Genomic DNA, 20,403 nt, shown 5'->3' on the forward strand with positions numbered 1-20,403 from the left:
CCGGCCTGCCAGCGCCCCAGACCCAGGCCCAGCGCCCCAGACCCAGGCCCGGCTCCCGGCGAGGCCTGCGGACCCACCCGCCGAGCGACCGCTGCGACCGCCCCGGGGGCCGTGCCTGCGTCCCCAGCAGCTGCCAGACCTCACCGCGCCTCGGGAGCCCCATCTGTGAAATGGGGGTGGCTATCCTACCCCCACGCCGTGGCCAGAGCTTGCCACTGCCGACCCCCGGGCCTCCCGCCTGACCCCGCTTCCGGGAGCGGGGCGGGCGTCCCCTCGACCCACCCACTCCGAGCCTCGGGACCCTTCGCGCCTGGGGCCGGCACCTCCCACTTGGCCTGGGCGGGAGGGCGAGCCCGAGCTCTGCGCCAGCGCGCCACCGTGCGGTTCTTCCGGGAACTGCGCCGCCTTGCCTGCAGAAAAGCCCTCCCTTCCCTGCAGGTGACAATGACCAGACTCACAGTGCCAGAGCGCGGCCCACGTGTGGACACTAATTCCCCACCAACCCTAGGAAGTGGGTCCTATTATTTGTCCTCCCTTACAGATGGGGAAACTGAGGCCCAGGCAGGTGGGGGCAGGATTTGACCCCAGATAGCCTAGCTGCATAGCCTTGGGTTTAATCCTATCCATCTTGCCTGGGTCCGGAGGCTCAGCGTCACCTGGACTGGCGGCACCGGCCCATGCACATTGGGATCTCCTCGGAGACTTGAAAAGAAAACAGTTGGGCCGGGCGCGGTGGCTCACGCCTGTAATCCCAACACTTTGGGAGGCCTAGGCGGGTGGATCACCTGAGGTCAGGAGTTCGAGACCAGCCTGGCCAACATGGTGAAACCCCGTCTCTACTAAAAAAAAAATTAAATACCAAAATTAGCCGGGCGTCGTGGCACATGCCTGTAATCCCAGCTACTCCGGAGGCTGAGGAACCCAGGAGGCGGAGGTTGCAGTGAGCAGAGATTGTGCCACTGCACTCCAGCCTGGGCAACAAGAGTAAAACTACATCTCAAAAAAAAAACAAAAGAAAAGTTTCTGGGCCCCACCCCAGAGGCTGATTCACCTGCCCAGGTGGCTCCCCCATGCAGCATGGACTGAAAGCCCAGTCTATGGAAGAGGAAGTGGCTCAGAAAGGAAGGGCAGGATGGCCCCACTGGCAGTGACAGCGGGGCTGGGGGGTTCTGGCTCTGCACTTCTCAGCCATCTGGGATTCCTGGGGTGTGCAGAAGACAAGCCCAGGCCTGCAGGGATAGGGCATGCTGAGCCTGTGGAAGGCCACTGGATGCAAAGGGCCATGGGTTCAGGTGCTGACTCCACTATGGCCCAGCTGTGGCTCTGGCCTTGACTTTCCCATCTGTGAAATGGGCCATAATTTGCTCCTGTTTCCTGGCAGGATTTGAAGAAATCATGGTGTGAAGGCTCAGGCTCAGCAACAGACAGATATTTGCCAAATCAGAGGATGGTCAAGCCGGGAACTTGAAGTCTCTGGAGGGGGCCGATCCCTCCAGGCCCCTCCAGACAATGCTGGGTTGCATCGCTGCAGTACTGAGGCCTGATGGCCTGTGGCCTTTTAGATGGACTTTCAGGTGAAGGAGGTGCTGTCCTGTGGGGACTAGGCCCAGCCACAGCAGGAGGCAGAGGGCATGGGCTGTGGGAAGCGTGGGCAGGCGTGTGGGTACTGGTGAACCTCAGAGACTCAGAGAAGGGCTTCAGAGGGCAGGGGAGGGGGGCACAGCAGAGCAGGTCAGGGAAGAGTGCCCAGCTGGGGACTTGGGAACAGGACGCTGGGAGGCAGCGGCATTTGGGGTGGCTGTGGGAAGGGGCTGCTTCTGGCCAGGGATGAGTTTGATCAGGTGGCTGGAAGCTGAGCTCGGGCATACCATTCTCAGAGTGGGTGGTGAGTTTGGGGGACCCCCAGACAGGGGGCTGGAAATGGAGGGGGTGGAGGGTGCAGCTTGATAAGGGGCTGGCCAGGTACCCACGTGGTCAGGCGAGGTGCTAGGGGAGCAGGAGGACCCTCGCTCTGCAAGGATGCTGCCGTTCTGGAGGCATCCCGGGGACCCGACCCTCTGACCAGAGGCGGGGGTGTGCATTCTCAGGGCCCACCTGGGCTGGGGAAAGGGGCAGGCTGGGAACACAGACACTTGTCTCCTCCATTCTCAGAGCCACCCCAGGCCCCACCTGTACTGAGCATGTCACTTCCACCCCTGAGTCTCAGTTTCCTCATCTGCTTGATGGGACCATCTCTTAGAGCTGTCATTCAAGACTGCGGCAAGGACCAAAGGAGGCCGACAATGCACATCATGGGCCGGCACACATCTGTGCCTTCCCTTTTTGGGGAGGGGGTCTTCCCAGGGGGTGCATGGCCCAGGCAGGGGAGAGGGCAGCTTTTTCTTTTCTTTTTTTTTTTAGACGGAGTCTCATTGTCGCCCAGGCTGGAGTGCAGTGGTGCGATCTGGGCTCACTGCAACCTCTGCCTCCTGGGTTCAAGAGATTCTCCTGCCTCAGACTCCAAGTAACTGGAATTACAGGCACCCACCATCATGCCCAGCTAATTTTTGTATTTTTAAGTAGGGACAGGGTTTCGCCATGTTGGCCAGGCTGGTCTTGAACGCCTGACCTCTGGTGATCCTCCCGCCTTGGCCTCCCAAAGTGATGGGATTACAGGCGTGAGCCACCGCACTGGGCCACGAGGGCGCTTTTTCTCTCTGCACAAAGACAAGCTCCCAGTGGCTGAAGGAGAAACTCAGGGCAGGACCTCTTCCTTGGATGAGCTCAGAGGACATGGCCCTGGGGAGGAAGGGACGGCTTCTCCCATCACCACCACGAGGGATGCAGTCTCACCCGCCCTGCCCCCCTGCCAGGTCAGGAGGGCAGCAGGTGCCCACAGGCACGGGGCTCACCTCCACCAAGCTGCTCCCAAGAAAGGCCCAGGGGCCTCCCTGACCTCTCAAATCCAGCTCTCAGAGCCAGTCACCCACCCAGGCCCAACCTCACACAGCACCCAGGGGCATGGCCGTGAACACAGCTCAGGGAATAGGCTGGTAACCTGGGGCAGTCTCTCCCAAGGCGGTGTTGTCGAGGCATCTCCGGGGCATCTGCGGGCTGGCAGCTTCCAAAGCTGTGCCAGCCTCCACACCTCCCCCTTTTCACAGATGAGCAAGCTGAGGCGAGAGCGCATGGCCTGGTTCCAGGTCATTCATGCAGTCAACACACATTTATTGAGCATCGACTCTGTGCCGGGCCCTGGGTGGGCACAGGGGGCTCAGAGACGAATCACACGCAGACCCTACCCTTGAGGCGCTGACAGCCTGGCAGGGCAATTGGTCACGTCAACGGACACTCACGATACAGTGTGGTCAGTGTGGTGTTAGAGGTAGCACAGGTGACCGAGGGAGCACAGAGGAGGGGCCCCTGCCAGCTGGGGGTGGCAAGGAGGGCTTCTTGGAGGAGGTGACCCCTGAAGAGGGCTTTAGGGAGTGAGCAAGAGTTAGGGTGTCTCGTCTGAGGAAGTGGCCTGTGCAAGGGCTCAGTGGTAGGAACAATGGTGGTGGCTGGGAGTTGGGCAAGGGCCAGTCCAGGAAGGGCCATGGAGCCCGCAGGCGACAGGGAGCGCTGAGGGGTGTGAAGCAGGTGGTCGGCAGAGGGCCCGCTGGAAGCCAGCGTGAAGGGTGGCCCAGGGGACGGGGCAGGGAAGAAGGTGGGTGGCCGTGGGCAGCAGAGGTGGGCGGGCACGGCCCTTGCCCGAGGAGTCTCGTCCTGCCTGGAGGCCCCCTCAGCAGGGGGGCGGTGGGGGTGCGGGCTGCCAGCCACGGGGCCGCAGGGTGCACAGCACTGGGTCCAGTGGCTTGAGCGTGGCCTGCTCCTGCAGCCCGAAGCGCTGCCCAGGCACCAGCCGGAACTCCAGCCTCTGCAGCAGCTTTGCCATGACCACCTTCACCTCCATCTGGGCCCAGCGGACAAAATGAGGAAGGCATGAAGAAGCAAAGACAGAATGAGTGAGTGAATGAGCAGCAAATGTCACAGCCAGCTCTCCTCCTGGAGAGCCTGTGAGAGCCTGGGGAGCCTCCTGTGTTTCGCGCTCTCCTCTGTGCAAAACACAGCCAGTCCTCTGGGTCTGGCTCTGCTGGGTCCCGAGCCCACAGCCCAGCAGCCCCAGAGCAGGGGTTCTGAGATGCTTCCTGGCTCAGGATGAGCCACCACCCCTGCAGCTACTCCTGGGCAGAACCACAGCCCTGCCCCTCCTACCTGAGCAAACTGCTGCCCGATGCAGGAGCGGTGGCCCAGGGAGAAGGGGAAGTAGGTGAACCGTGGCCTGCAGGGAAAGAGAGGAATCACGAGGCCAGCAGCCCCGGGCATCCCCACAGGGACAACACAAGGAAGACAGTAGTTACCCCAGGTCTGGATGAACACAGACTTTGAGCCAGGGGCTGGGCACTTTGCATGCAAAGCATGAACCACTGACTCTGCCGAGGGCTGGATCTGCATTCTCTCTTTTTCTCCTCCTTTTACCCTCCTGGAACTGCTGTTGTCCCCATTTCACAGATGGAGAAACTGAGGCTCAGAGGGGCAAAGCAACTCACTCCAGGTCATAAATTTACATCCAGCTCTGGGCAGAGCCTGGATCTGAACACTCAGGCAGGCTGTGGAGTCCAGCTCTTCCCACCATGGCTTTGGTAACTTAGCGCGTTGACCCCCACAGCAACTTCCAGATGCAGCCACGGATGGTCCCATTTCTCAGACAGGAACCTCAAGGCTTGGGGAGGTGAAGTCACCCAGCTTCCCAGTATTTGGTGCTGCTTATGAGCATGGGCTTTAGAACCAGACTGAGCTGGGGCCAGACCCCCGCTCTGCCACTTGGATAAGTTACTTAACTTTTCTGAGCTGTGATTTCCTCCACAACCACCTCACAGGGATCTGGAACGCTATGTGGGCTGAGTGGGTGCCTCTGGCTCAGACCAGAGGCCGCTGTGTCTGTCCTTCTCCCGCCAGCCCCACTCATGGGCAGTTCAAGGAGGGACTTACTTGGGTGCTCCGGGGCTGAAGCGATCGGGGTTGAAAGTCAGCGGGTCCTCAAAGTATGTGTCCATCCGCCCCATGACATAGGTGCTGAACTGCGGGCAAAGGGTCCGCTCGTCTCTGGTTCCCAGGTTGTTGCCCTGGCACCTCTTGAGCCACTGAGGCCACCCAACGGGGCTACTTAGAGCAGAGTGGGTCCCACTCTCCTCCCATGTCTTCACCCCCCATCTAGGTTGGTGTCGATTGCACTGGCCTCCTAGAAAATCCCTTAAGAGGAAGAGCGGGGACAGTCGACTGTGCCAGCTGGGCGTACTGCGTCATCCTGCGCTGGGCTCAGCCCTGTGGGGGAGCCATCATTATCCCCATTTTACAGATGAGGAAACTGAGACCCAGAGAGAGGCTCAGTGACTCACCTGAAGTCACCAGGCAAATAAATGACCAAACCGGGATTCAAACTTAGATCTGACTCTGTGAGGCCAACTTCCTCTAGATCCCAAGAACTGTTGTATTCAGTTTCTCTTCAACTCAAGGCCTACTTCAGCAGGGGTGGGAGTGGAGGAGCTGCAGACCCCACCAGCCTTCCATGTGCACGCGTGGTGCCTCCTGAGTGGGGCTGACGCTCACTCCATGTCCTTGGCCTCCAAACACTAGGACAAAATCTCCTCCTGAGCCTGCTCCACCCCTGGCTCTCTGTGCTGGGGGTCAGCGCAGCAGAGGGTGCAGGGAGCCCTGGAGCTGAGCTCCAGCAAGTATGTGGGAGCATCAGGCACGGGGGCTGGGTTTAGGGCACCTGCGATGTGCCGGGGATTGTTGCCAGACACATGATGTACGTCATCCTACTGATGCTCACCACTCCCCCCACCTAACAAAGAGGAAGCCGAAGGCCTGATGGAAATGACCCAGCCAGCCAGGAGCAGAGCTGGGGTTGAAGCCCAGTCTGCCCACTCAAAGCCCACAGGTTGGCACCCCCAAGCTGAGAGTGAGCCACAGGGCTTCCCCTGCCGGCTGTAAGGGGATCTAAGGAGATGGCTGTTAAGGCACAGTGGTATTGGTACAGGAGTATTAAAAAGAAAGCTTGGCAAAACAGATGACAGAGTGGCCACAGATGAGGCTTGGATGGACGCTGGAGGAGGTGGGGCAGAGCCCTGGGAGGAGAGGGGCTGCGAGCAGGGACTGGGGCTCCTCCTTCCTCATAGGTAAAAATAAAAAGGATCCTGTCACGGGCTGAATTTCGCCCCCCACAAATTCATATGTTGGAGTCCTAACCCCCAGTACCTCAGAATGCGGCTGTGTTTGGAGACAAGGTCTTTAACGAGGTAATTAACTTAAAATGAGGTACTTAGGATGGGCCCTAATCCAACCTGACTGGTGTCCTTATAAGAGGAGATTAGGACACAGACACACAGAAGGAAGACCATGTGGAGACGCAGGAAGAAGGTGGCTGTCTGCACACCAAGGAGTGAGCCCTCAGAAGAAACCAGCCTCCAACACCTTGATCTCAGACTTCCAGCCTCCAGGACTGAGAGAAAATAAATTTCTGTTATTTAAGCCAAAGTCTGTGGCACTTTGTTACAATAGCCCTGGCAAGTCAATACAGAAAGGTCCCTACCTTGAAACCACACACAAAATCAATTCCAGGTAGTTACAGGCTCAACTTTGAAAAGAAAAATGTAAAACTGAGGACAAAGTAAGTGAATGTCCTGAACTCAGGATAGAGAAGGATTTCTTAAACAAGGCAAAGCAAAAGAAGTAATTGTTAAAAATATTAAGACATGCAGATCATCAAAAATACATTAATGAAGACAAGCCACAAAGATGACAAACATACCAGACAAAAGATTAACACGTGAGTTTTTAAAATAAAGCTCTAGGGCTGGGCGCGCTGGCTCACGCCTGTAATCCCAGCACTTTGGGAGGCCGAGGCAGGTAGATCACTTGAGGTCAGGAGTTTGAGAATAGCCTGGCCAACCTGGTGAAACCCCATCTCTACTAAAAATACAAAAATTAGCCAGGCGTGGGGGTGTGCGCCTGTAGTCCCAGCTACTCAGGAGGCCGAGGCATGAGAATCGCTTGAACCCGGGAGGCAGAGGTTGCAGTGAGCCGAGATGGCGCCACTGCACTCCAGCCTGGGGGACAGAGCAAGACTCTATCTAAAAACAAAATAATGAAAATAATAGTAAATAAATGTATGCTGTAAAAAATAATAAAATAAAATAACGCTCTACATAGCAACACAAAAAAACCCACTACCCAAAAAGGGAAACTGAGCCCACATCTCAGAGACAGAGAAAGCAGGTCAGATGCTCACTCTTACTAGTTAGTAATCAGGAAGGCACAAATCAAGACCACAGTGAAATACGTTTTTAAAAACACATATTTGGATGGCAGCAGATACACAATTGGACCATGCTAAGTGTTGGAGACGATGAAGAACAGCAGGTGCTCTCCCTCACCACTACTGGGCATCCAAGTTGGTGCAGCCACTTTGCAAAACAATGTGGCATTAGTTTGTAAAGCTGAACAGTCACGGGTCCTACAACCCAGCCCTCTCACTTCTGGGTAAATGCTCGAGGAGCTTGCTTGCACACCGTTCCTGGACATGCGGACAGAAACGGCATAGCTGCCGTGGTGCTGAAGATAGGGACAAACTGGACACCTCTCAAATGCCTGTCACCTGAGAATTGATCGTTGGTTGTCCTATGGCCTTGTGGAGACACCTACACAAATCTTACCAATCTTTATACTGAGTCAAAAAGCAAGTCCTACAATATATTACTGCGTGAGTGCACACAGGCACACACACACACACATACACACAAGGGAACGGCAAACACACAATTCAGATTAGCGATTCCTTGTCGGGCAGCAGGGAGTGACTACATCCTAGTTTTCTGGTTTAGGGGTGGGTTTAGGGGCTATCATACATGAATAAGCGCCTGGATGAATGGATAAATGAACAAGTAAGCAAACAAAGAGACACAAGGTAAATGAGGTCCGGGGAGAAAGCCGAGAGAGAAAGGGCTGTAAAATGTGAGGAGAGAAGGAACCAGGACAAATTTGGGTCCACTGTGAAACTGGGCATTTTCCATATCTGCTCTTCACCAGCTGTGTGACCCCAGGAAAGTGACATAACCTCTCTGAACCTCAGTGTCCTCAGCTGTAAATGGGGCACCTCCCTTCCAGAATGACCCGCTGTAATCTTCTGCTGGACAGTGTGAGGAGGGGAAAAAGCCCTCACAGGGCTACGGTGAGGCTCCGTGAGAAGGAACAGGGCAGCCAGTGAGGCCCGTTGCAATGATGGGAATAGGGCCACAGGCTCCCCTGGTGAGTCCCAAATTCACCACCATTGGGGCAAGCAGCCCAGCCCACCCCAGGGTCCCCAGGGCCTCCACCCACCAAGAGCGGGGTGTTGCCGGGGACTCTGACCCCATCAATCAAGGTCTCCTCTTCCAGCAGGCGAAAGGTGCCCCATGCCGGTGGGTACAGCCTCAGCGACTCTTTGAGGACCTAGAGAAGCCACAAGGGGAGATAACAAGAGAGTCGGGAGAGGCCACAGATCACGCCGGCCAGCGGCAGCCTGGGACCCCAGTCTTTCCCACCCGCAGGCTGAATGCGTACCCTTACCCTGGCCTGGGTCCCAGGCCCCTGGGACATCAGCCTGTCACGTGACAGATGGAGAAACTGAGGTCCAGAAGGAGAAGGGAGTTGTGCAAGGCCACAGTGGCAGAGCTGGGACCAGGAATCAGGGGTCCCACCATTCCAGAGCCGCAGCAGAACCTGCAAGGCCTCCTGCTGTGCGGCGGCAGCATGGGGAGGCACTGCTGAGCCTGACTCCACCAGGGGAAGCTTAAGGATCTGGAACCCCAGCCTAGCCGGGAAGCACAAATACGGCACCATTTACTGAAGGGCCAGTTTCCAACCTAAGTTGAATACTGGGGTGACATGGGGAGCTCTTTGACTCTGATGTCATTAGTCTGGGGCAGCCTGGGCCTCAGAATACTTTAAATCTTCTGGGGGAGTACCCTATGCAGCAAAGTTTGAGAACCATGTCCTAAAAGGTCCAGGGAGGAAGCAGGCACGAGATGACATGATCACCCACATCCGCCCAGAAGCTTCCCTCCTACTTCCCACACCTGGGACAGGTACTGCAGTCTCCCCAGGTCCTCGAAATCCAGGTACCTCTTAGAACCAATGACCTCATCCACCTCGGCCTGCAGCCTGTGGGGTAAGACAAAGACAAGTTCGTCTCCAAAGGGAGCCTTTCCCCGACTTACTTAGCTTTAAGAAGTGGGCATTGGAAGGAAGCGTGAAGAGAGAAGCATGGGGCTCCCCATTCACAAACACTGTTACTTGTATCTTTATTTTTTGAGACACAGTCTTGCTCTGTCGCCCAGGCTGGAGTGCAGTGGTGCAATCCTGGCTCACTGCAACCTCCGCCCTCCCCCCAGGATTCAAGCAATTCTCCCGCCTCAGCCTCCTGAGTAGCTGGGATTACAGACGCCCACCACCACGCTCAGCTAATTTTTGTATTTGTAGTAGAGACAGGGTTTCACCATGTTGGCCAGGCTGGTCTTGAACTCCTGAGCCCCAGGTGATCTGCCCGCCTCAGCTTCCCAAAGTGCTGGGATTACAGGTGTGAGCCACTGTGCCCAGCCCAAAGACTGTTAAAGAGATCCAGCGATGGCCACATCCAAAACAGTGCCCAAACCATTGGGAACCATGTTCCAGGGGCCCTAAAACATCCACCATTTGTGTCTGATGTTTGGGATTGGCTGTAGGAAACCAGCCTGGCCAACATGGTGAAACCCTGTCTCTACTAAAAATACAAAAATTAGCCGGGAGTGGTGGCGGGTGCCTGTAATCCCAGCTACTTGGGAGGCTGAAGCATGAGAATCACTTGAATCTGGGAGGTGGAGTTTGCAGTGAGCAGAGGTAGAGCCGCTGCATTCCAGCCTAGCAACAGAGCGAGACTCCGTCTCAAAAAAAAAAAAAAGAGTGGCTCTGGACACAAAAGTATTGTTGAGGATGTGGACAAATCAGAAAGAACCCTTGTGCACTGCTGGTGGGAATGTAAAATGGTTCAGCCGTTATGGAAAACGATACGGTGATTCCTCAAAAAATTAAAAATAGAATCACCATATGATCCAGCAATCCCACTTCTGAGTATAAAGCCAAAACAACCGAAAGCAGGGACTTTAAAAGATATTTGTATATCCATCCTCAAAGCAGCATTATTCAAAATAGACAAAAGGTAGAAGCAACCCAGGTATCCATGGACAGATGTACGAATATGCAAAATGGGATAGATGCTTACAATGGAACATTAGCAAGTCTTAAAAAGGAAGGGAGTTCTGCTGGGCGCGGTGGCTCACGCCTGTAATCCCAGCACTTTGGGAGGCCGAGGCGGGCGGATCACGAGGTCAGGAGATCAAGACCATCCTGGCTAACCCGTGAAACCCTGTCTCTACTAAAAATACAAAAAAAATTAGCCAGACATGGTGGCATGCACCTGTAGTCCCAGCTACTTGGGAGGCTGAGGCAGGAGAATGGCATGAACCCGGGAGGCAGAACTTGCAGTGAGCTGAGATTGCACCACTGCACTGCAGCCTGGGTGACAGAGCGAGACTCTGTCTTAAAAAAAAAAAAAAAAAAAAAAAAAAAAAAAAAGGAAGGGAGTTCTGACACATACTGCAACATGGATGAACTTGGAGGACATTATCCGAGTGAAATAAGCCAGTCACAAAAAAGACAAATACTGTATGAGTCCACTTACATAAGTCACCTAGACAAATACATAGAGAGACAGAAGTGGAATGGTGGTTACCAGGGATGGAGGAGGGGAGAACGGACAGATTTTCAGTTTGGGAAGATGAAAAAGGTCTGGAGACGGAGGCCAGGGGCAGTGGCTCACACCTGTAATCCCAGCACTTTGTGATGCCAAGACGGGTGGATCACTTCAGGCCAGGAGTTTGAGACCAGCCTGGCCAACATGGCAAAACACTGTCTCTACTAAAAATACAAAAAAAAAAAAAAAAAAATTAGCCAGGTGTGGTGGTGCACACCTGTAATCCCAGATACTCTGGAGGCTGAGGCAGGAGAATTGTTTGAATCACGGAGGCGGAGGTTGCAGTGAGCTGAGATCGCACTCCAGCCTGGGCAACAGAGCAAGCAAGACTCTGTCTCAAAAAAGCAAAAATAAAAATAGTGGAGGGGATGACATTCACAATGTGAATGCCCTTAATGCCACTAATCTGTGTGCTTAAAAACAATGAAAATGTAAAATTTTATGTTATGTATATTTTACCACAATTTTTTAAAGAGTGGATTTGGGAGGAGGTTACAATGAGGTAGGCGATGCTGTGATAAGGCTCATGGGGAATAAAAGCCAGCTGTACAACCAGGTGACAAAAAACACAGCAAAGCTGCCCATGCGTAGGTGAGAAGGTGCTGAACAGATACTCAGCAGTTAACAGTGAAGTGCCTCTGGGTGGGTGGGGTGCCATGGGTGGGTTTATTTTTATTGTTATAACTTTTCTGCTCTTCCCAAAATTTTTATATGAAATGCTTATTACAATTATACTTATTTTTAAACCCTAGAAAGATTGTATATTTTCACACAATCTTTCACTTCTGCCCTTATATGCTGCTGATGACTAATAATTGTAATTGAAGGCCTGACCCCACCTTCCTAGAGCTCCCATCCAGCCTGTTGGTGTGTTCAGAGAGCTTTGACACTTGCTTCAGCCACTCCATGCAACTATCCTGGAGGAAGCCTGTTTGTATTTAAGGAAACCAATGGCCCGACTCAAATACCACCTCCCCAGGGACGCCCTCCTTTGTCTTGCCATCAGAAGACAAGCACGCTCTTGGCAATTTAGCAGGGATTCTGCTCCATCCTCACTGCCAGGCCCTGGCCAGGCACTGGGTACGCTGTGGGGAGGGAAAAAAACCACGGTCCCTGCCCTCCTGGAGCTTCCAGTCTCATGGCTGAAATAGACATGATGAAACAGTCCCGGGGAAACACATTCATGAGTCAGGAGGAGGCTCAGAGGGGAAACATGGGGTGGCTCCTTTAGGGATCCAAGAAGCCCTTTCTAGACGAGGAGTGGGAGGAGGAGGTGTGTTCTCCAGGGGAAAAGTAGGGAGAGCGTTTCCAAGAGAGGGAACAGCACGTGCCAAGGCCCGGGGGAAGCAGGGCATGTTGAGGGGACTCAACCATGGGAGGTGGGGGCAGGTGGCCCTCAGGAACAAGACATCAGACAGACCTCTTTGCTAGCCCCAAGAGCAGCCCCCATACCTTGCCACGATCTCCGGCTGGCGAGACAGCTCCATCACTGTGAACGCCAAGTGGTTGGCAGAGGTCTCATGACCTGTGGGAAGGGAGGACAGTGGTTGCTTCACGTGGGGCCACAGGATGAAGGAGACAGTTTGTCTGCCTCTATGCCAGCCAGTGCTGGCATGTAAATGGCAGGTACCTCCAGGCATCTGGCTCTAAAAGCCCCTTCCTTGAACCATCGTCTGGGTCTCACTTGGCCCGGGGAGGTGCTCACCTCCATTTTGGAGAAGAAAAAGTGGAGGTGGAGAGGAATGGGTCTCTTTGATCACACAGCAGGGAGAGTGGGGAGGGACACAATTCAAAGTCCGTGAGCCCAAGGCCTCTCCTTCCCGGGCTGCAGGGTACACACAAAAGCCCCCCATGACCCTGAGGTTCCATGAGGGGGTGGCGGACGTTTTGGGAGGCTGATTTTGAGTTCTGGCAGGGTCTGGCCAAGGTGATAGAGTCAACCCCTCCAAGCTGGCCTGGGCGGGAACAGACATGAGTTTACTCTAAAGGAACCAAGGGGCTTGAGGGGCCTACTTGAATGCAGGAGAAGGGCCTGTAACTTACAGCAAGTCAGAGCTGGGAAGCAGGGCCCAGCTCCTAGGGTGTGGAGGTGGGCCAGTCACACAGCCAGCGGAGCCCTCAGCCGGGGAGCAGGGTGGGAGAACAGAGCAGCCCTGGCCCCAGCTCTGCATCGCGGGCTGTGACTATAGGAGGCCACTTCCCTCCTCGGCCTCAGTTTCCTCACAGGCAAAGGGAAAGACAGACACAACCCACCCTGCCCTCGGCCAGTCCCCCATGGCATCTGGACGCACGTCTCAGGGATAGACTGGAGGGACGAGACGGGATTAATAAACCCTCTTTGGAAGGCTGGATAGAAGCCTGGAGAGCTCCTCAAGGCCCCCATTTTACAGATGAGGAGACTGAGGCTAGGTCTGTCCAGAAGCCTCATCCAGGACCTGGGTTCCCAGCTGCAGGAATAAGGACCAGTCATTGGTTCTGCAAGTCCTTTCTATCCATTGCAGGGAATGGCACCCTGCAGCCTTGCTTTAGCACTGGCCATTTCTAATCTCGCAGGACATCTGCAAGTGCTTCTCCCACCTAAAGGGCCTTCTTCCATGCTGTTCACCCGCAGACCTCTTCGTCCATCAGTATTTGTCTCTCTGTCTGTCCACCTCCACCAATAGACTAGAAACTGTCCCTCATCTTGTTCACCTCCATCTTCCCAGTGCCTAGTGTCAACCATTTGTTCATGTATTTCATTCAATGTTCATGGGAACCTACTGCACTGGGCCCTGGGAGAACAGAGGTGAGCAAAACAACCTGACCCTTCGCTCATCAAGTCTGGTGGGGAACAGACCTCACTCAATTACCACAAATAAATAAACAGCTTAACACGATGAGATGGGTGGTGGGGAGGAGCTCCAGGCCTGTGGTCAGCTCCTAGCTGAGTGCCTGAGGCAGCCTGCGCTTCCCTGGGGTGGAGGCATGTGAGGGCTCACTGACAGGTGAAGAGTTTTCTAGGTGAAGAACCATGTTCAGGAAATATCTGATGAGCAAATGAATGAAGCTGCTTAGCATCTCTTTTTGTGCCAGTCTAATGCAGGCCTCCCCACAAATTCTGAGTGAGGGGATGCCTGCATTCACACAGCCAAGCTCTCCGGAGCTGACAGGCCAGCTTCACACATCCCCACAATTGCCAGCTGCATTACCAGGTCAGAGGCCCCCAAGACAGCTAGGAGAGGGGGCTTCTGCTCCCTTCAGCCCAGCCCCCTAGCCCTGCGGTGAGCTCTGCTCAGATAGCCCAAAAAATCCCAAAGAGTTGGGTTTGAGGGATCCATGGTCCGCAGCATTTCTGCAGAGCTCCGGGCCCTTGTTCACCACTAAAGCTACAAACCAGCAATGAAGAAGGTGACGAAGTTGTCCAGCAGACCCTCATCGTCCTGGGCTCCCTCTTCAGCTGAAAGACAAGGAGAGTCTCAGTTCCCAGCAAATTTTTGCTCCCTTTCCTCATGGCTCATAAAATAACTGTTTCTCCTCTTAAGCCAAACAGAGTCAGTGGCGACGAATCACCTGGGGGATGTCCCGGCCCACCCCGCCCTCCCCAGTCCGCAGACGGGGCCCTCGCACCTTTGAGAATCTGTGTGAGGATGTCGGCAGGAACCTCCTCGCCCCTCTTCAGGGCCTCCCGGCGGCGCTGGACCCAGTCCCTGCCCACCTGGCGCAGAAAGCGAATGCTCTCCCGGACCTCCCGGAGCTGCTTCCTCTTCCCTGGCAGGAACTAAACAAGAGTTTCAGCTCCAGATGGCCAAGTGAACACGCATGTTCCCTCTCCCCTCTCCCCCATCACCCCGAAATGACGTTAGCGGCACTGGCAAGCCGGGAGGTCAGTAGAATGTGAGAAATTCTAGAAAAGATGAAGCAGCCGGGGAGACTGGATCAAGATGGCAGACTGAGCCCAGGCCTCAGCCTCCCTTTCCTGCACCAAATCCTTAGCAGTGGTGGGCAGGATGGCTTAAAATATCCACGTAGCCCTGCAAGGTAAAAAGGGACCCCTGATGGGTGGAGGCAGCTATGCTTGCATCGAAGGAACAAATCCCAAGCAGAGGGAAGTAGAGTGCGATCAACTGCCAAAAAGACGGGGCGGCATTGGGGGCTGCAAGCTCAGGGGCCGAAGTCCCAGGGAAGGGGAGGGGGCCCTGGGATGAACTCAGCTTTCACCTTTCTCCCTTCTTCATGCCTGGAATAAGGAGGTGATATGTGGAGCTGCAGCAGCCATCTTTTTAAAAATCTATATATTTTAATTGATACATAATAATTATACACACGTATGGGGTACATGTGATATTTTGATACATGAATACAATGTGCAATGGTCAAATCAGCATATTTAGGATATTCATCACCTCAAACATTTATCATTTGTGTTGGAAACATTTCAAATCTTCTCCCTATTTTTGAAATATACAATACCTTGCTGGTAGCCATAGTCACCCACTGTGCTACTGACACTAAAACTTATTCCTTCTATATGACTGTATGTTTGTACCCATTAACCAACTTCTCTTCATCCCCCCACTCACCCTTCCCAGCCTCTAGTAACTATCATTCCACTCTTTACCTCCATGAGATCAACTTTTTTAGCTCCCACATACGTGGAAGAACAGGCAATATTTGTCTTTCTGGTCTTGCCTTGTTTCACTTAACATAATGATCTCCAGTTCCATCCAGCCTGCTCCAAATGTCAGGATTTCATTCTTTCTTATGGGCAAACAGCATTCCATGTGTATATACACCAAATTTTCTTTTGAGATGGGGTTTCACTCTTGTTGCCCAGGCTGGAGTGCAATGGCACAATCTCGGCTCACTGCAACCTCTGTTTTCCAGGTTCAGGCGATTCTCCTGCTTCAGCCTCCTGAGTAGCTGGGATTACAGGTGCCCATCACCATGCCTGGCTAATTTTTTGTATTTTTAGTAGAGATGGGGTTTCACCATGTGAAAGGCTGGTCTTGAGCTCCTGACCTCAGGTGATCCACCTGCCTTGGCCTTCCAAAGTGCTGGGATTACAGGCGTGAACTGCCGCGCCCGGCTACACCAAATTTTCTTTATCCATTTATCTGTTGATTGACACTTACGTTGATTCTATATCTTGGCTATTGTGCAGGTGTCCCTTTGATATACTGATTTCTTTTTCTTTGGATAAATACCCAGTAGTGGGATTGCGGAATCATATATATGGTTGTTCTCTTTTTAGTTTGAGAAACCTCCATACTATTTTCCATAATGGCTATACAAATTTACATTCCTGCCAACAATGCATAAGGTTCCATTTCTCTCTATTCTCACCAGCATCTGTTATTTTTTGTCTTTTTGATAATAGCCATTCTAACTGGGGTAAGATGATATCTCACAGATTTGCATTTATCTGATGATTAGTGACATTGAGCATTTTTTCATATACATCTTGGCCATTTGTCTTTTGAGAAATGTCTATTAAGATCCTTTGCCAACTTTTTAATGGAATTACTTGCTTTTGCTTTTTTTTTTTTTTGCTGTTGTTTGTGTTCCTTGTCAGATGAGCAGTTTGCAAATTCTTTCTCCCATTTAACAAGTTGTCTCTTCATTCTGTTGATTGTTTCCTTTGCTGTGCAGAACCTTTTTAGTTTAATATAGTCACATTTAATATAGTCACATGTCTTTTTTTTTTTTTTTTTTTTTTTTTTTTGAGACAGAGTCTCACTCTGTCAGCCATGCTGGAGTGCAGAGGTGTGATCTCGGCTCACTGCAACCTCCACCTCCCGGGATCAAGTGATGCTCCTGCCTCTGCCTCCCGAGTAGCTGGGACTACAAGTGCCAACCACCATGACTGGCTAATTTTTGTATTTTGAGTAGAGACAGGGTTTCACCATGTTGACCAGGCTGGTCTGAAACTCCTGCCCTCAAGTGATCTGCCTGCCTTGGCCTCCCAAAGTGCTGGGATTACAGGCATGAGCCACCATGCCTGGCCACATTTGTCTACTTTTGTTGTTGTTGCCTGTATTTTTGAAGTCTTAGCTATAAAATGTTTGCCTACACCAATGTCCTGGAGCGTTTCCCCTATGTTTTCTTCTAGTGTTTTTATAGTTGCAGGTCTTATTTTTTTTTTTTTTTTTGGAGACGGAGTCTCGTTCTGTCACCCAGGCTGGAGTGCAGTGGCGCGATCTCGGCTCACTGCAAGCTCCGCCTCCCAGGTTCACGCCATTCTCCTGCCTCAGCCTCTCCGAGTAGCTGGGACTACAGGCGCCCGCCACCACGCCCGGCTAATTTTTTGTATTTTTAGTAGAGACGGGGTTTCACCGTGGTCTCGATCTCCTGACCTCGTGATCCGCCCGCCTCGGCCTCCCAAAGTGCTGGGATTACAAGCATGAGCCATCGCGCCCGGCCATTATGTTTAAGTCTATTAATTTTTTTTTGTTTGAGACATAGTCTTGTAGTCTCACTCTGTCGCCCAGGCTGGAGTGCAGTGGCATGATATCAGCTCACTGCAGCCTCCACCTCCCGGGTTCAAGTGATTCTCCTGCCTCAGCCTCCCAAGTAGCTGGGACTATAGGTGTGTGCCACCACACCCAGCTAATTTTTTGTATTTTTAGTAGAGACAGGGTTTTACCATATTAGCCAGGATGGTCTCCATCTCCTGACCTTGTGATCCACCCACCTTGGCCTCCCAAAGTGCTGGTATTACAGGCATGAGCCACCACGCCTGGCCAAGTCTATTCATTTTAAGGTGATTTTTGTATGTGGTGAGAGATAGGGGTATGGTTTAATTCTTCTGCATTTAGATATCCAGTTTTCCCAGCACTGCCCTTTCCCCAATGTATGTTCTTGGTGCCTTTGTTGAAAGTCTGTTTCCTGTAAATACATGAATATATTTCTGAGCTCTCTATTCCGTTACATTGGTCTATGTCTGTTGTTATTTTTTAAACCAATACCATGTTGTTTTGGTTATTGTAGCTTTATAGTATATTTTGAAATCAGGTACTGTGGTGCCTCCAGCTTTGTTCTTTTTGCTCAGAGTTGCTTTGGCTATTTCAGCTCTTTTGTGGTTTCATGCAAATTTTAGGATTGTTTTTTCTATTTCTGTGAAGAATGTCATTGGTATTTTGATAGAGATTGCATTGAATCCATAGATTGCTTTAGGTAGTATGGTCATTTTAACAATATTAATTCAATCCATGAGAGTGGGATGTTTTTTCATTTGTTTGTGTCTTCTTCAATTTCTTTCATCAGTGTTTTGTAGTTTTCCTTGTATAGGTCTTTCACCTCCTTGGTTAAATTTATTCCTAGGTATTTTATTTTCTACATAGCAGTTGTAAATGGGATTGCTTTATTGGTTTCTTCTTCCATGAGTTCATTATTGGTGTACAGAATTGCTACTGATTTTTGTATGCTGATTTTTTTACCCCACAACTTTACTGAAGTCATTCATCAGTTCTAAGAGTTTTTTGGTGGAGTCTTTAGGAATTTCTAAATATAAGATCATGTCTTCTGCAAAGAGGGACAGTTTGACTTCTTCTTTTCCAATTTGGATGTCTTTTATTTCTCTTGCCTGACTGCTCTGGCTAGCACTTCTATTAATAGTACTATGTTGAATAAGAGTGATGAAAATGGGCATCCTTATCTTGTTCCAGTTCCTAAAGGAAAGACTTTTAGCTTTTTCTCACTAAGTATGATGTTAGCTGTGGGTATATCATATATGACCTTCATTATGTTGAGCTACATTCCTTCTGTTCACAATTCGTTGAGAGTTTTTAATCATGAAGCGGTGTTAAATTTTATCAAGTGCTTTTTCTGCATCTATTGAGATGATCATATGGTTTTTGTCCTTCATCCTGTTAATATGATGTATAACATTTATTGACTTGCATATGTTGAAGCACCCTTGCATCCCTGGGATAAATCCCACTTAATCATGGTGAATTACCTTTTTGATGTGTTGTTGGATTAGGTTTGTTTGCTAGTATTTTGTTGAAGATTTTTGCATGTATATTCATCAGGGACGTTGGCATGTAGTTTTTTTTATTGTGTCCTTGTCTGTTTGTGCTGGCCTCATAGAATAAGTCAGGAAAAGTTCCCTCTTCTTCAATTTTTTGGAATAGTTTGAGAAGAACTGGTGTTCTTCTTCATAGGTTTGGTAGAATTTGGCACTAAAGACATCTGGTCATGGGCTTTTCTTTGTTGGAAGACTTTTTATTAGTATTTCAATCTCATTACTCACCATTGGTCTGTTCAGGTTTTCTATTTCTTCCTTGTTCAATCATCTTGGCAGGGTGTATGTGTCCAGGAATTCCATTTCTTCTAAGTTTTCCAATTGTTAGTTTATAGTTGTTCATAAAAATCTGTAATGATCCTTTGTATTTCTGTGGTATCAGTTGCAATGTCTCCTTTTTAGTTTCTGTTTTTATTTATATGGGTCTTCTTTTTTTTTCTTGGCTAGTCTATTTATTGGTTTATTGATTTTATCTTTTCCCAAAATCAACCTTTCACTTCATTGATCCTTAGTACTTTTTTAGTCTTTACTTCCTTTAATTCTGCCCTGATGTTTATTATTTATTTCCTTCTACTAATTTTGGGTTTGATTTGTGCTTGCTTTTCTAATTCCTTGAGATATATCATTTGGCTGTTTATTTGAAATCTTCCTACTTTTTTGATGTAAGTGTTTACTGTTATAAACATCCCTCTTAGCACTGCTTTTGCTGTATCCCATAGGTTTTGGTATGTTTTGTTCCTCTTTTCATTTGTTTCAATAATTTTTTTATTTCCTTCTTAATTTCTTCATTGACCCAATGGTCATTCAGGAGTATATTGTTTAATTCCCATTTATTTGTACAATTTCCAAAGTTTCACTTGTTATTGATTTCTAGTTTTATTCCATTGTGGTCTGAGAAGATACTTGATATGATTTCAATTTCTTAACATTTGTTTTGTGGCCTAAGATATGATCCTGGAGAATCTTTCATGTGCTGATGAGAAGAATGTATATTCTGCGGCTATTAGATGAAAAGTTCTGTAAATGTCTATTAGGTCTATACGGTCTAAAGTGTAGTTAAATCCAATGTTTCTGTGATGATTTTCTGTCTAGATGATCTGTCCAATGCTGAGAGTGGGGTGTTGAAGTTCCCAGCTATTATTGTATCAGAGTCTATCTTTTCCTTTAGATCTTTGCTATCTCTGGGTGCAAATATATTTAGAAGTATTTTACCTTCTTGCAGAATTGATCCCTTTATGATTATATAATGACCTTGTCTCTTTTTACAGTTTTTTACTTAAAGTCTGTTTTATTTGATATAATTATAGCTACTCCTGACAGCTTTGGCTTGTGTTTGTGTGGAATATCTTTTTCCATTCCTTTACTTTCAGTCTATATGTGTCTTTACAGGTGAAGTGAGTTTCTTGTAGGCAGCATACAGTTGGGTAATTTTTTATCCATTCAGTCAATCTATATCTTTTAAGTGGGGGAATTTAATCTAGTTACATTCAAGGTTATTATTGATAGGTAAGGACTTACTCTTAGTCATTTGGTTAATTGTTTTCTGGTT

At 50.4% G+C, this 20,403-nt stretch overlaps 1 protein-coding gene across 1 annotated transcript in view; it reads right to left on the reverse strand.

Moving 5' to 3' along the window:
* Positions 1-3,163: 3,163 nt before the first annotated feature.
* The window catches only part of LOC116484938 (cholesterol 24-hydroxylase), a 42,774-nt gene continuing 25,534 nt past the window's right edge, over positions 3,164-20,403 (reverse strand). The window contains exons 8-15 of the mRNA XM_032180017.2: positions 14,459-14,609; positions 14,226-14,288; positions 12,305-12,377; positions 9,141-9,225; positions 8,404-8,514; positions 5,014-5,102; positions 4,237-4,303; positions 3,164-3,934 (exon numbers count right to left, since the gene is read on the reverse strand). Of these exons, the coding sequence (XP_032035908.1) occupies positions 3,764-3,934; positions 4,237-4,303; positions 5,014-5,102; positions 8,404-8,514; positions 9,141-9,225; positions 12,305-12,377; positions 14,226-14,288; positions 14,459-14,609 (810 nt within the window). The 3' untranslated portion in view covers positions 3,164-3,763. The remainder of the gene's footprint in view (positions 3,935-4,236; positions 4,304-5,013; positions 5,103-8,403; positions 8,515-9,140; positions 9,226-12,304; positions 12,378-14,225; positions 14,289-14,458; positions 14,610-20,403) is intronic.

This window comes from Hylobates moloch, unplaced genomic scaffold (assembly GCF_009828535.3).
Source record: "Hylobates moloch isolate HMO894 unplaced genomic scaffold, HMol_V3 SCAFFOLD_16, whole genome shotgun sequence".
NCBI lineage: Eukaryota > Metazoa > Chordata > Mammalia > Primates > Hylobatidae > Hylobates > Hylobates moloch.